The sequence below is a fragment of the Morone saxatilis genome, unplaced genomic scaffold, assembly GCF_004916995.1.
Source record: "Morone saxatilis isolate NCDOM2014 unplaced genomic scaffold, NCSU_SB_2.0 Contig1, whole genome shotgun sequence".
In the NCBI taxonomy this organism is placed as follows: domain Eukaryota; kingdom Metazoa; phylum Chordata; class Actinopteri; family Moronidae; genus Morone; species Morone saxatilis.
In genome coordinates this window covers 10,009,370-10,025,961 of record NW_023339651.1, presented here as the reverse complement: position 1 = coordinate 10,025,961, position 16,592 = coordinate 10,009,370, and the positions used below count along the sequence as shown (strand labels likewise).

At 39.3% G+C, this 16,592-nt stretch overlaps 1 protein-coding gene across 1 annotated transcript in view; it reads left to right on the top strand.

Moving 5' to 3' along the window:
• The window catches only part of afap1l2 (actin filament associated protein 1-like 2), a 36,180-nt gene that overhangs the window by 656 nt on the left and 18,932 nt on the right, over nucleotides 1–16,592 (top strand). The window contains exons 2-3 of the mRNA XM_035661729.1: nucleotides 12,468–12,596; nucleotides 16,222–16,287. Coding sequence (XP_035517622.1) covers nucleotides 12,468–12,596; nucleotides 16,222–16,287 — 195 coding nt within the window. The remainder of the gene's footprint in view (nucleotides 1–12,467; nucleotides 12,597–16,221; nucleotides 16,288–16,592) is intronic.

The following is a 16,592-nucleotide window of genomic DNA, read 5'->3' as shown; positions in this document are numbered from 1 at the left end:
GGGGGCTTGGATACTGGTCACCTGCCACTAATACTGATCATTAAAATTCCTCTGGTGGTGGGTTAGGTAGCTTACTGGGCTCTCTTGTGAAACTATAGTCCTCAGAAACTACCAAGAGCTGAATGCACCCTGTGTGTTACCAAGACTATGAAGATGTGAGGCTTATCCCCAAGTGGGCTGTATAAAATAGTTTAAACTGTGGCCACTGATGAATTCCAATAGCAGCAACATTGTTCTCACAGCATTCCTCAAATTCCTGTGGTTATTTGTCCATGAGGGATGAGCAAGGCCATTTAATACTTCCTGATGGATATAAACAAATAGTTTGAGCCAAAATGTTGAAATTATTTAGTACTAGTAGAGCGTTTTTTGGCCATTAAGTGCACCTCACCTTGCTGTCAGAGCATCAAATGGTGATATTAGTTGTGTTTGGACCTCAGCACTGATGGGAGGAACCATCAACACACTATGAATTTCCCCCCTCACTGTCTCTGGTCTGGGTGAGGCAGCTGGGTGAAGCGACTTGCTGGACAAAAACCAATGCTGACTAGTTTAACTGGAAGAATGGGATCACCACAATTTGAAAGAAAAACAATCTTGCTGCAAAATTCCCGTTCTCCAGCTGACTGGGGCTGCCCAGTCTATTTACTCCCACCCTATCTCGGAGTAGATACCCAGTGTTGTGAGCAGCCAATTGCAGAGGTGTTCTGTGTATAATTTTTCCTGTGAGGGGATTTCATTAGCAGTCTAGGCTTTGGGTTGGTCTGCGTTCAGTTCATTCATTTGTCTATTCATCCACCCATCGCACGTAGACCAACAAATTCCTCTGCATGTTTGAGCAAAAATGTCAAAAATTCTGTGGTTACAGCTTCTCAGATGTGACTATTTGTTGCTTTTGTCAGTTTTATAAAAAAAAAATCTTTGTGCTTTTGTCTGCTGGGTTGGATAGCACAAGCTATTCAAGGTTGTCAATTTGGGATCTGGGGTATTGTGATGGACATTTCTTTGACTGTTTTCTAACTTTTAGACGAAACCATTAGTCAAGAAAATAAGATGAATGCAATAGCTCAGCATGCATGGATTCAATTTTGACCAAATCTATGGGAGTGGTGGATCAGCATTTATGAGTGGATAATCATTGTTGTCCACCAGGGGAGCTACGTTGCTCTCTTGGCTTTATACCAAACAAACTAAGTGGGAATGGACTGTCTCTAAACTATGAGTCCATATTTTAAAATCTAAAGTGGTTTTCTAAATAAGCATTGCAATATTTGTTTGTTTCTGATTAGCTGATTAGGCTTTGAAGGTAGAATGGTTACGCTTTCTAAATCACCGCTGTTGGTTTAAGACAGGAGCTTCAATCATGATATATTTTGCAGGGCAGGTATAGGGGGAAGACCCAGGTAATGATGATGTAATTCATGAGAGAAGGGGCGAGCTGAGGGCATGTCGACTGATGCAGGGCAATGATCCTACAACGGGTAGTTAGAGAGCAATCTGGTGTGGCTGAAATAAGGATTGGAGTGTACTCTTTTGGCAGCTGTATGCAACAGCACCAGGACACTGAATTGATACTAACAGCCACAGGCAGCCAGTGGAGGAGGTACGGTAAAGGGAAACATGGAAAAATCCAGGGAGGCCAATGACAAGGCAAGGCATTGTTTAGTATTCTGGATACGCTCCCTGTTTCTCAAACCTGACTCACGCAGGTTTCAGTCCAGAGGAGCACTTCGGCAGCTCATCGGGCATGTTTGAGAATCATTGTTACAGTACAGGACCTAGTGAGGAGCTCAGCCAAGAGATGATTGGAGCACTTTTTATGCAATTAGTGGCTCATTGGTTATTTTGCCACAGCATCTAATTGCAGTCCACATGTTAATGTTTCAGCCCACCATGGGAAATGATCTCAGTCTCACATGTCTTTGTGTACACCAACTGTCCCGATAACTGGATCTTAGACGATAAATTATTGAAATCATTATACATTTCAGAATGATAACCTATAAAATGAAAATTATTTAAATAATATACACGTACATAAGTGTAATTTCCCTAAATATTCCCATAAAGGGAATTAATATGTTTATTTTTTTTGCAAGATCCTCTCCAGTATTTATTATCTTCCTCTTCTTGTCAATCAGTGCTTTCCACCTCATGCCCTTGCTTGTTTTGCTTTCCATGTTATTATGGATCCCACCAGTTTCTGGGTAAAACATGTCTATGTTGAATTCATTGCGCTGGCTTCACATCCTCTGCAGCCGGGTTTCACACAGAAAAGCGTTGGGCTCTTGCGATGATGGCTCCTTTTCTTGCCTCCAGCGTCAGCTGTCTTCTCCAACAATAATCTGATTGTGTGATCTCTGCCAAAATAAAATGTAAGACAAATGGAGACAGGCTGACAGATGTATTGATGGTCATTTTTGAATTATTGGATTATTCACTTGGCACACAAGCAACTACAGTTGAAAATTTGACTGACTCTCTGGCTTTGAGGAATGGAAGAAGATAAGACAATTGTTTTTTCCGATAAAATGTTTATGTGCACAGCATTGTGTGAAAAAAACAAGAGGCTACAGCCATGCTAGCGGTTATGTGAGGATGTGGTCACATAACACCCTACCTATCCCGGTTCCTGTTACCCATGACTGTTTTAATTATTGTGAGCAGTGCAAGCTTTACAGATGGTTTCCTGTATTATGTTTTTAAAATGTCCTGTAGTAATGCAGCTTCCAATGATTTTTAACTATAACATGTTTGTGGGCCTTTTATTTAAGCACATCGTCAAAAACCACATGTTGCTGAAAAGGTATTTTCACTTTAACCTGTGTATCCCAGTAGTGGTGGTGCCTTCAATGCTGGTGTTTTAGTAGCCTACAGTCTATCAACTGCAGTGACCATGACAAAAAAATTACTCCCAGTCAAAACAAATTGTGAAGTTTGACTAATATCAGTTGAAAATCAGTTTCAAAGGTGCTTTTCAATGTAGCATGACAATATGACAGGGTCTGTGGGCTTAGCAGGTTTGACCTCTCATAAGCTCAGCAGAGGGAAAGCTAAGATGTAGGCCATCAGGGCTGGCATGGGGTCTGCCGGTTCACTTGTATGTGTGTCATGGGCTGTACTTGCCAACGGGGAGTGCGTGGAGTGTGCGTAATTCAGGAAGCTGGACTGGGCTATAAAAATGATGAAAAGAAAGACGGTCTTCCTGATCTGTGGCAGTGAAGAGCTCCATGTGAGTTTGGCTCTTTTTGCCCTGTGGGTCTTGTTCATTTATAACACATCAAACGTGGCTTTGTTTATTGGATTCAGGAGCTCTGGATCAGACCTGCGTTGTGTTTTTTCTCACCAGGTATACTCTTTTGATTCTCGCATTCTCGCTAGGTCTAACTCTCCCTGCAGCCCTCCTGGCCACTTATCTATGGGGTAATAACTGAGCAGAGAAGCTTTTATGTGGGTGACTCTGAGGCGGCATTGCTAGTTAGTTTTTATTTGTCAGCAGCTGCTTCGAGTCTGTCGCTTTCTTTCTCATCAAGCCAAGACTGTGGAGCCTTGTAAAGCTCCAAAAACACGGCCTCTAAATCATGAATCTGTTTATCACTACACAGTATATGTTAATTGAAAAATGACTGATGGTTAATGCCCACACAGTGTTATATACATGCATATACCGCCCAACATATCTCAGAATATCTAGAGGATGATGCCTTTGACTGTTGGTGGGGTCCCGTAGAGCAAGGGTATGTAAGGAGTGAGGAGGATTGAAGGAGGGATGTAGGCAGGATGCTGCATTAAGAAGAGGTGGAACCACACTGACCTCTTGTGCCTCATGGCCCAGGACAGCTTTTTCATCTCTGTGTGTGAAAAAAAAAAGAACAAACTGTGTAAAAGTGAGAGTTAAAGAGTTGTGAGTTGCTATAATTTCTTGGCAAAGTAGATAGCTAGCACACATTGAGTTTTCTGCATGCTGTACTGTTCTGCACAGATCAGTTAATGCTATCAGTTAATCACCTAATGCCATTCATATATGTATATATGTGTTAGCAAACAGTTGCCTATTTACACAACCAACACACATAGAGCAACATTAGCATTTTGAGTTGTGGTTCTGTCCACCTGGAAAATGTAATTCCAGTATTCACTTTCCATTTTGCCCTGCTTTGGTCTCCACCAACTCCTGAGGGGAATATCTGACTCTTTAGCTGCTAAATGCTCCACTATGTATGTTCACTAGCTAGTTGCTAACTTTGTCTAGCGTTTGGTGTGAGCATGTAAGCTACAGTGGGGATTATCAAAGCCTTTTTTTGCTCAAAACAGCTGCCTGCCGTCGAATGTGAATTAATTTATTTGATAGGGACGATGCAATTTAACATAGTTCCAGTACAAAGCATGAAACCCATGTGCTGCACAGTTTATAGCTTTTGCTCATCTTTAAGTGTCGTCCCTAACTGGGCTTTTTTACAGTTTTAGGTTGAGTCTCACAGTTCTCATCAATAAAATTGCTGGCTACAAACCCAAAACTATAAGAAAGAAGCTAAAACACTCCACACAGCTGTAGAGTTTGGTGATATTTCTCTGTGGTTTGTCACCATAAATGACACTTAATTTTATGCACAGCCAGTTGATCCATTGCTAACATAAAAATATTAGAGCAGCTTTAAGCAATTTAAACTTTCACTTTCCATTTATGTCACCATTTTCATCATCATTGTGGAAGAGGTTATTGACGTTTGTCCGCAGCTCTTAAAAAGCATTATTTAGATTCCAGTAAATTAAAACTGCAATGCACTTTGTATTGCAGCTCGTTTCATTTATCTCAATAATACACTAACTGCTAACATTTCGTTTGTCATTGAACTGAGCCAGCCAAAGAGCTACAAAAATCCCTCCTACGCTTTCAAAAACTTGTTAAAGAAAAGTCATTTGTTGGAATTTAAAATATTAATGTCAGTATAAATGGCTGGTATATTTTTCATGGACAAGGATTCTGGCATTATCCTCCAAACTTTGTTTTCATTCTGTTCTTTTTCTCACTTCCCACATCTTTAACTTTGCTTCATACACACTCTCTCACACTCAGACTTCAACAGGCAGAATGTTGAACCTCCAGCTCAAGCCTTTATCTGCAGGGACTACAGTAACATGCACTGCATCCTAATCAAGATGAAGTTGCTCAAGTACACAAGGGCCAAGATTTATGTGGATTTTTATAGCCCATTGGCATGTTTTAGCTATAAAAAACTGGCTGATTTCTCTAAGGGCTGAGGTGTAAGCCTCAATATTACTGAGACAGCACAGATCTAAAGACTTAAAAAAAAAGAAAAGGGTGTTGGTAAAGATAAAGCGTGAGATGAATAAAGGCGATATTCAATAGTTGGGGCAGAGGGAAGATAAAAGAGGAGGAACTTGAAAAGCAAACTGGAATTACACTTTATAAGTGAGTCCTTCACAGTTTCTGTCTTCAGTATTTGTACCTTTAACACCTCAATCAGTGGCTCAGCATCTTAGGATGAATCGCTGCCGTGAGCTTAGTGCTAGTGTTTTAACAGTTGCTGTATCTCTGCCCACGGACTCTTTGTAGTCCTACTTGCAGTGTCTTAAGCCTGTGCCTTCACCATTCCCTTTTATCATTTTCTTTTTCCTCATGACACGTGACACACATGTAGCTTTCTCTTTGTGTTCTAATCACATTGATCAAACCTGGTTAATATTCAGTTTTGCCATAGCAGTCAAGCATGATTTAAAGGGAAATGTTATTTTTCATCTGCCCAAAAGAAAGCAAGAGAAAAAAAACAAAAACAAAAGTAATGTATAAAAAGGCTTGTTCATCATGAGTTGTCCTGACAAGCCTGCAGGTTTTCATTTCAGCCAAACATACTGTAACTGATTCCACGGGCTTCCTCTTCTCTGGTGGAAGACGTGTGAAATAGTGCACTGAGCTGCTGTGTCAAAAACCAGGCGATTCTGCAGACTCCTTGGCCATGCCCAAACCACTGGACAACCTCAAGCTCCTCCTACATCAAAACTTTTCCCACAGTGTACAAAACACTTCCTGTCACTAGTATATAATCTCAGCCATGACCACATTTCTAACCTCAACTGACCTCGAGACAGACATATTTTATTTTTGAATCACCAATGTTGTGCCCATAATTTGTATAATGGAGGAAAATCAGCCATTATTTATTAATTAATAGCAACTTTTGAGTCTGTTTTGCTTCCTCATTGTCTGTATTGCTGTCTGCTTTCTATCCTTCCAGCGAGTTGAACCAAAACCTTGACATAAGTAGAGCCGTGTTATAAAGCTATATGTCGTGATGGAATCCATTTATGCTGAGCAGAGGAGGTGGCCATTCACATCATCTACTTATCTACCCGAGACAGCTTCTCACCAACCAACAGTAAATCCAATTAAATGAGACTTACCTCTCCTTCAGCAGATACATAACATATGAATACAAATCTTTATTACAAGAGAGATTGAAAAGGACAAGTGACAAAGACAGGGAAAAACCAGAGGCTCGCCTTTGATCAGATGAATGATACAGAGTCAAGGGACTGACGAGTAGAGTTTATCAGAGTGTTGTGTGGCGAGGAATCTAAAATGATTTGCTGTGGATGTGGTGCAACCGGAATTTAAAGACACTTTTCAGACAAGAGATATGTATTTATAATACTATATGGCCAATATGTATATTCTACACTTTATATGTATGGAATCCATTCATTATTCACCCTATATCAATCTATATTCTGTACCGTATTATTGAGATACAGGGGTGAGAGAAATTAGTTATAAGGAAGTTGATTTTGAAGAAATGAAACAACATTATAGTTCAGTGTGATGTTAATAGGTTACGTGCTGTTTGCTCCAGATAAACCTGTGATAACAATATTTGCTAACTCTTATTATATGTGAGTTTTTTTCACTCTCAAGACATATTACAACAATCCTTTTTTGCCTTTAAGTTAAAACTCAGGGATTGTTGACTTAATGTTAAAGCACCTGTGTACTTTTACCTGTAATGTTTAATGTACCACCTTGCTTCAAGCTTCAATATATTCTTCCACTTTTCTTCTCTTTTCTTGTCCCTTTGTCGTGTTATTTCCAAGTTCCTTGAGTGTTGCTATCAGACACAGGCGGCCCCTTTTCTGAAGTCATCAAGTTGACACCCGCTTTTTTTTGTTCAGGTTACTACGGCAATAACACCAAAACACAGCTTGGATTAATCCAGCCCTGTCCACGCAGTCCCTGCCCCACAGCTGAACCCAGCATGCTGCAGGGAGACAGACCGATTCCTGCCAATAGCGATCAAACACCAATCAAATCTGGCGTTTGATCCTTTATTCAGACCTTGCCATCAGCCAATTATCTGCCAATCTCACCAGAATCATACGTGGCACCTTCTTCCAGTTGTGTGCATTGAAACTGAGCCAAAGGTCATCGGTGTTCGTGTGTTTTTCCCTGGAAGTTTGCTGTGTAAGAGCTCCGCTTCTGTGAGTTTTTTACTCTCTACTAGAACAGAAGCACCTTGAACCTGTGACATTTTTTTTACTGTTGTTCGGTCACTGGTTCCAATTCTCCTTCTTTCCACCACTTCCCTTTTAGGTGCAGTTGTAGCTCTGTCACAAGATGACACTAGATAGGCTCAGTGTATAATCTGATAACAGTAACTTTGGTCTACTACATCTGCCAATCATCGGTTTCTGTTAAAATGGAATTATGTAAGTGTCTATTGTTATGCATAAGAATTAGTCTCTTTTGTATATTTTTCAGAGCATGAATTTTAATGAGGAATTGTTTAATTCAACTTTTAATTTACTTTAAAGCAACAGACAATTACTGTTATTTAACTAACTTCACTCAGTACCCATGGGTGTGTTGTTTTGTTATATTACTGGTGGGGTAATTACCTGAAATAAAATATGGTATGGTCAGGAACTGTTATACTCTTTAGCTGTTTTTAAACTTAAATGTTGCTATTTGTTACTAATTGTTAATATGTGGGTAGTAATATGTAGTAGTAATAGTAATTGTAGTAGTAGTAGTAGTATGTCTATTTGCAGTTTTTACTGTCATGTGAACATCTTTTGTAGAATTAACAGTACATTTGTGACAGTTTCATGGTAAAACTTGAGCTTGTATCTAACAACGGGTCAAAGTATGTTTGCAAGTCGATATTACAATCAAAGTACAGTAGTCTAAAACTGCCGTCTGCTCTGTAGAAGATGCTGGGGCAGCTGCTCAACTAGAGTGCCAAACAGATGAAATCACATTCAAATAAACTGCCAGTTAATTTCTATCACGAGTAATGGTGACAGCTGTGTTGTAAACAAGTTTCATGAGTTTAGAAAATGCTTGCTCAAGAAAGAGAAAAATGGTTTCGCAGTTAGCTAAGTCTGATTTAATGTTCCTTCATTATTTAATCATGTTAAATAAGTAAACACTGTGGTGGTTTGTGGTTGCCAGCGCAAAGTCAGCATTCTTGTGTTATTTTTTCGGATTAATTAAGTTTTTGCCCACTGATAGCATGCTATATAATATAACTCAGTCATCCACTGCACATAGCTGTAACACTGTAAGATAGAGTTTGACTATTCACCACTGATCAAAGAAACTTGCTTTAAAGCAACACAAATGTTGCATCAGTGAAAAAAAACTGTATATTTCCTGAAGCATGAATTGATATGCTGGGATTTGATGAGTTGTTTTGAAAGAAGGATAAATGAAGGGAGATGATGAAACATTAAAATGGGGCCAGTTTGATTTGAGAAATGAGAAAACACAGATAGAAATAAATACCAGTCATAGAGATGGTAAAATATAAAATATTTGAGTTGGCTCAGTTTGACTTGGATTAAAATTTAATGGTTCAGTGATGTAAAATTCTCTCTGTGATGTCCAATGTCGCCAGTTCAAAGCTCAGTTGAGCACAAGCGAAATGCCTGACTCCTTTGTTACGTTCCAAACACTAATTATTGTTCAGTATAGGTTGCTGTTGTTGGAAAGACTACACTTGGAGGGAAAGCTGATTAGATTCTTGTCAGATTACATTCCCCCCGGCATGTTTTTGAGACTGATTCCATCAAGTGGTAGAAGTGTATCAGCAATCCCATTTAACCTGGAAGCAAGTCTGATTGAAATGAGACGCCATGCCTGCCTTGTTATTATAATATGCTTGCGCTTGTTTCTGCTAATATGTGGCCAGTCAGTGTTGATGCAGGACCTCAAGCCTCTCAGAATAAGAATGCTGCCAGGATCCTGACAAGATCCCTTTTGTTCAGCAGAAGATTTGTTCAAGTACAACGAAGAGAATGGTGGTAGAGACTCAAGTCCGATTCCTTCTCTTCTTTGAATGAAAAGCTCTTACTCAGAAATTACATTGACATGGACTTTTTGAGCTATGCAATCCAGTAAAAATTTAATATCTCATGGACACATTGTTTTTCATTAACAGTTAACATTAAAGCTTTTTAAAAGTATCTTTCTTCTCAAGTCAGGACAGGAGGTTAGCAGCTGTCCTTGAAGGCTGTTAAAGATTAAAAAGAAACTGTCATGTGTAGTCAAGATGCACAGATGGGCGCATAGACATCATAGATTCTGTTGGTTATTTTTGGAATAAAATAATAAGAAAAGGGTTAGGGTTATTTCAGCCGAATAGAAAGAATGAGCCTTCACATCCAGGGTCAGACAAGGTAAACAGATGGAGAGGAGCACTCAAAATAGACAAGTAGCATACAACTAATATTGCAGGAAACATTTGTTAAGTACAATCTTTAGTCTGGTCTTGTTGACCAGGAAGTATAACTTTAAGCACGAGGAAGAGAAATTCCCCTAATGCATGATGAAAACCTCAAGATCAACTGATTATTGACACAAACATGATGCTGTGAAGTGTATTCTTTATTTCTTCAGTTAAACGCTCTAGTACTGGCTGGCTGACAGTCTCTCAGATTCCTTTTGGCCATTCTACAGAAGTGAATTGTTTATGCTGTGGAGGCTGCGGTTCACTCACTGGATGTGCAGTGGGCGTCTGGCCAACCCGTAGCCCACAGAGACGGTCTGCTACAGACCTCCCTGTCCTGTCAGCTGACTCCGTTTCCCAGGGTCCCCCAATCCAAAAGGCCATCAGAGTCAATCTCTGCAAACACACAAGGAGGAGAAGCTGGAAAAATGTTTAGATTCATACTGAGCAGCCAAACATTAGCAGCTAAACAACTATTAGATAGTTAATGAAAGTGAATGTGTGTGGTTTTAATCGTTAATCGTTTAATCGTAGTAACATTTGAACACATAGAGGAGTTAGAAACAGTTTTTAAGGATTTGAACACTGTTTAAGCTGATTTTAAATACTTTACATCCCCTATGTGTGTGTGTGTGTGTGTCCATACTGTATGTGTCCAAACCAGGGATGTTTTCCGTGGTGCAGGTCCCACCACAGGGCCCCTCAGCAGAAGTTGACTCAGCTTGAGCAGGAGTCATTAAAAACAACCTCAGCTTGCTGTAGCTTTGGGAAAGCCTCTCGTCATCTCCGAAAGGCAAAGCTTCCCAAATGTCTGACACCTTATTTTGCAGAAATTTCCCCTTTTGATGTGTGGGAGTGTAGGAAGGAGAGGAGAGGACGTGAATGCGCTCACCCACAAGGCTAAGTTAGTGATCAGTTTTAGCAGGAAGGAGCCACTAAAATGGACAGACAGACTTTAAAAGTGTTCAAACAGAGAGAAGCACTATACTTATAATAGTTGTGTGATTTATTTTATGGGGAGTAGAGTTCAGTTCTTGAGTAGAGTCAGATGATTTTGACATATGAATGGTAGTTTTTGTTTCGTTTCTTTTTTTAAAGTTTGTTTTTAATTCAGAGTTTATTAGTTTATATGTGTTAATGTTATGTCAGAAAATGAATGTGTAGTGTGTAGAAATTCAGTGATACTATACACGTTTCAACACTGAGCCTCTGGCACAGCTTCAGTCTTTAAAGGCTCAAAAGTCAAGTAACCCCTTGCCCTTTAGTGATGGACGTGATAGTGTGAAGACTGAAAACAGGGAACTAGCCTAGCTCTCAAAATACACCTACCAACGGATCTAAAGCTTGGAAGTGAACACATTGTAGCTTATGTTGTTTATTCTGTACGCAAACAGTAATGAAGGCGTATTTTCAACCCTTGGAGCAAGGCTAGCTGTCTCCCCTTGATTTCAGTATTTATGCTAAGCTAGGCTATTCATCTCCACCCTTTAGCTCCATACTTGAAGGTATATATAAGATATATATCAATTATCTAATCTAAATGTCAGCAAGCGAATAGGCCAAAATGTCAAACTACTTGTCGTGTAAGGTTTTATGCTTTAGTCTTGATTTGGTTAAGTTTACAAAGGAAATTAGGTGAGTTGATGGATTCATAAATAGTGAGCCAAATTACTCAGTGCGCTATCATACACTGCCGATTAAAGGAAATGTTTTAGATGCTAACAGAGGATACTATTGCAAAATTTCACTCAAATACATTATTATTTTACTTCAACTGTATGCACTCCAGACTGTCTTATGGGGTTAAATGTCTGTCTATTTTTAACATTAGCCAAGCAGAAATAATACTGAGACCCATCTAAAAAAACATCAAAAGGTAATGGAGTACATTGTGTGGGGGATTTCATACATTCCAATATCTAAGAACGGTATGACCCCCCCCCTCTGATGTTAGCCCCACCTTTTCTTTTAATAAAGTCTCTTTTCTTTATCCCCCTTCTGTCTCATCTTTTGGTGAAGTGCTCACACACTGAGGCCCACTGTAGCAAGGGGCCTATTCATGAGGCCAGGAGACAGTGAAGGGAAACACAAAGAGCTCCCCACACAGTGGAGAGGGCTGTGAGCTCAGCGCTGACCCCTGAAGGATGTGTGTGGGCTGCACCCAGACACAGTGGCCCCGCCGACGCAGACCCAGGCTCCTCCCTCCTTTGGACTTGACCTTTCACTAAACCCGTGAAACTCCCAAAACAACCTCAAACAGACTTGCAACTGTCAATAGCAACAGGATGAGAGTAATGACTGTGACATAAAGTCTGAATGGTTATCGACTGTTGCCAGCTAAAAACCTCTAAAGAGTCTCTCCCATGTTAAATGTTGGCACACAGCACGCAGCCTGAAGCACAAAAGCCAAGCAGTGAGAATGAAATAGCTAACAAGCAAATTAGCAGCTAAATTCAGTGTTAAAAGACAAGTCCTTGAGTTGAACTCCCTGTTCTCAGCTATAAATTAAAGTCTATATTTCTGCCTGGAAACGTTAAGGCTTTATGTTGCTCTTATTTTTCTTATTGATGGGATCTGTGACAGCTCTGGTCTAAAGCCATTGTTTTAACACTAATCATTTTCAATATTTTCACGCCAAGAAATGTTTAATACCTTTTTAGGATAAAGGAATTTTTATGTTGCTATACCTCTGAGAGCATCTTGTCTGTCTGTCTGTGCTTCCAGTGCTGGACCAGCTCCTGATGGAGCTCCACCGCTTCCTCCTCATCCTGGACAAGGAGACCCTGAGTGGGAATGCTACCATCCAGAAGGGCCTGCTTTCCGATCTCCTTCAGTCCTACAGAGCCTCTAATGGTATGAAGGAAACACTCAAATATAATGTATATATACAGTATGTACAGTGGAGCACTCATTTGCATTATAAAAATGGGATCACTGATGGGCTTAGTTTTCTAAACAGTTTAGTTATGAAAGCATCCACTGAATCAAGCTAAGTTCAGTGGACAGTATGTGCCTGTAGATAATGTCATCCCCACCTTTACAGGGTTAGTATCACAACTTTGCATTCTAGATGAATAATGACCTAGTTCTCAGTTTAAATTACATTCAGGAACTGAGTTTGGTGGATATTTTGGGGAAATCTTGTGTATGGGCAACTAAAAATAAAGACCAGGAGGAAGTGAAAGATTGCAAAAACGTTTTATTTTTATTTAGTCATAACACAATAGTTGTATTAGGAAGAGAGGAAGAGAAATGATTCTGCCTGGTTTAGAAATGAGTAGTTAAATATATTCGGAAGTCCGAACAATGTTTAATGTATTGTAGAAGCAAGTTTTAGTTAAATCTCACCATACTGAGGAACTGAGGAACGGTCGGAATTTTCCCAGAATGTTGTTCGATTGTGTAAACCGCAGAGCTCGAAGACACTAGTTTCTCTTTTCTGGGGTTATTTCACTGTAAGACAATCTTTCATTCCTCAGAGTGATAACATCTTGCCCACTCTGTGTTGTGAGTTTACCTCCCACAAAGACTTACTGTAGAGTTCCAACTCCAATAATAATGATTAAATCGTTATATTTGATAACATATTTATTAGCAAACTCTCAGATACTAATGCCCAGTATAGGCCAATAGGTATGTTATCAGCTAAAGGTGAAGTATTTGCGGTATGAAGAAGAAGGCCATTTCCAATCATTTCTAAAACATAAGTAGTCTCAAACATTTACTCAGTGTTCTTTATTTATATTTCCTTTCTTTATATATAAGTTGTGGTTTTGTGATTGCATGACATTGATTGAGGTTTAACCACAGATGTTTAATTTTACATTCAAAAGCTTATGATTGGCAGTTAGTCTGCCTTGATGCAAGCACCTTATGTAACATGCGGTCATGTCCTGCTTTTCCCACAATTCAATGAGCTTACATTGTCAGCCTTTTGGCCTAAGAGAAGCTATCGAGCAAACCCACTCTGGTATTATTTTGCTCTTTTAAACTCTCAGTAACCACTATGTAATAATTATACTCTTGCAGGCTTCTATTAAATACATTTGGGGTCTTTCATCCCATTTTCGGTGGCTGAAAACCACATTGTGGTGGCCGAATTAAATATTTATGCCTGCATTTTTACGTCCCTTGCAAATTATCAGATTGATGTCCTTTGTTTTGTGAATGTTTGTGGTTATTAGTTTTATGCTTACGAGCAAGCTATAATCAAACAAAGTGCCTCTTGCTTCGTTATAAAATGATGCATGGTCTGTTAACGTATCCTGTCAAACAGCTAAGGACAGGTTTGTTTTTCTTGCTCACTGGCTCTTACACTCAACATGAAAATGTGGCAGCTGCCTGGCTGATGTGATTTATGGTGGCCTGGTAGTCCATTAGTTAGGATGTGAATTAGTGCTAAACCAAGCCTCATCCCCTAGGTGTGTTATTAATTGGGAACAATAAATGACACACTGCTGCTATTTCAGAAATATAATTTTTGTGGTGCAGAGTAGAATTGCCAACTTTTTATTTTGATCTCTTTAACAACATACCGGCCATTTTGTTTTCTGACCCAGTTATTTTACATCCACTGTCACTTTTAGATAGAAAAAGCTAATGAGGGTTTTGCTATTTCCCTCCCTGTCTTTCTCACCAACACACACCAGCTAGCAGTCATGCTTTTCCATGTTCAGGTCCTGGACTCGTCTCTCCATACTTCCTCTCCTGGCTCCAAGCTGTATCATTTTTCCGAAGCTGCATTTATACTCCGGGGACGCTCACTTCCTTTGAGCAGCGGTTTATAAATAGCATTTCAAACTCTGTTCCCCGAAAAATCTGTTTTCACTGTACAGGCAAAACATCGTTTCATTCTACTGTTGTTTGATTTCACCTCACAATATCTATTTCAAAGGAGAAACCTTCTCCAGAGTATCACCCAATGTTAAGAGTTTTGTTTGATTTCCTCTCAGGGTATAATCTTAGTCAGCTAAAATATTTAATTCAATTAAAACAACCTTCCTCAAAACTGCGCTCCGGAACAAATTCCCATAACAGGTTACAGTAACCAGCTGGAGACTGCTATGCCAAAACCACAGAGTTTATTGTTTGAGAAAAGACATTCATTCAAACTGTTTATGTGGCAATGTTATGGCGTTGTCTTTGCCAGCTTGTAATTACTCCACCATGTTAAGGCCGACTTTAAACCAAACACAGTCCTTTTCTCACTAAGCTGACTTCAGTGTTGGTGTATGACACGAGGTTTCATCATCTCCTCTTATTTCCTAAATGATACCATTGCTCACACTGACCCATAAATATTTACATTGGAGTGCAAAGAGAAGTCAAGCTCAGTCTCTAATGACAGCCCTGATCAAGCACTTAGACTCCTAATCACTGTGCTTTTATTGTTGTCACAGGAAACCACATTTATGACTATAATTATAATATTTTCTTATTTTTTACTTTAATTGAATATTGCTCTTTATTGCCTTTTATGCCAACAACTACAAAAAAAATATGCTTTTGGACCACTTGTAAGTCTTTTTGTGGATATAAATTCCATGGAGATATTGAGAGGAAGTTTAACTTAAAACTAAATCATCCTTTTTGGTCACAATGTGAACTCTTTGGAAGTCTAGGCTGGTCTTAGGAGATCGATTGTATATTTAGTTGTACAATCTTCAAAACTTCAAAGATAGAAGTGACACAGTGCTCTATCTGTGCAGGCAAGGAGTTTTCTGAGTAATGTCTGATGAATGCCTGCCACGGTGAAAGTGGGTGTCAATAATGGGCCCATCTGTCTGCACAATAGGCCACTTGTTTGGGTCAAGTTCCCATTTATTCCTGGACTTGTGACAAACATGATGAAAGTTTGTTTGGAACTAAGGTGGAGTCAGATTTTCCCTGTTGGTGCTACAAGTAAATGCCTTCGGAAGCAAAATATGCTCTAGTTTTGTTTGGATGCAAGTTACTTTGTGTGCATTATATGGAGAGGTCTGAAAGATATTCATTATAGTGCAACACAACTTTAAGAACTTTTTTTAGCATGTGATTGGAGATTCAATTCAGTAAGATTCACATCAAATGAGCTTTTATCGCGTATGATTCTCATCTTAAATCTGACGACTAATCATTCATCAAAAAGTTTTCGCGACAATGCACTAGCCTGAGTATACCGTATAGTGAAGGTGGGCAACTTTTCACAATAAAATCCAGAGGGTTTTGGGAGTCAAAGAACACTTAAAGTTCCTGTATGTTTAGTTTAAATAAAGGGAAAATAATTACTAGATTGCATAACCATGCTTGGAGCTCTGATTTGTAGATTAACTGTGCATAGGGTGTTACTACAGATGAAAAACATGCACATCTAACCTGTGTCTAGTGTTTTGTTGAGTGGTTTTTGAATGTCTTCTTCTAGTGTCTACACTTCCCTGAAGTAACACCGTTTGTTCTGAAGTATGCTGACTGTTAACCTCCTTTGGTTGTCTCCACGTAGGTGCTGATGAGGAGTATATCTACATGAACAAAGTCATTGTTGGTGGAAAGGACAAAGACGAGAAAGGTGTGAGTTTCAAAAGGTTCCTCTCTGAAGTGTGATACTGATACTGTGAAGATTTACTTCCTGAAAGGTTGCTGAAATATAATCTATAAAGAAACTATTTCAATCTTCATATTTAAAGAGGGATAATGACACAATGTATCATTGCAACCTGGAACTTTTAAAAAAGGGCTCCTAATGGTATTTCGAGGTTGTCCAAGTCGGTCAAATATAATTGCATACTTGTTGTGCTATTGCACCTCATGCTCAATTTGACATGATTCAAGTGAAAGCAGACAGAATTAGCTGCCACAAGCAGCCCCTACCCC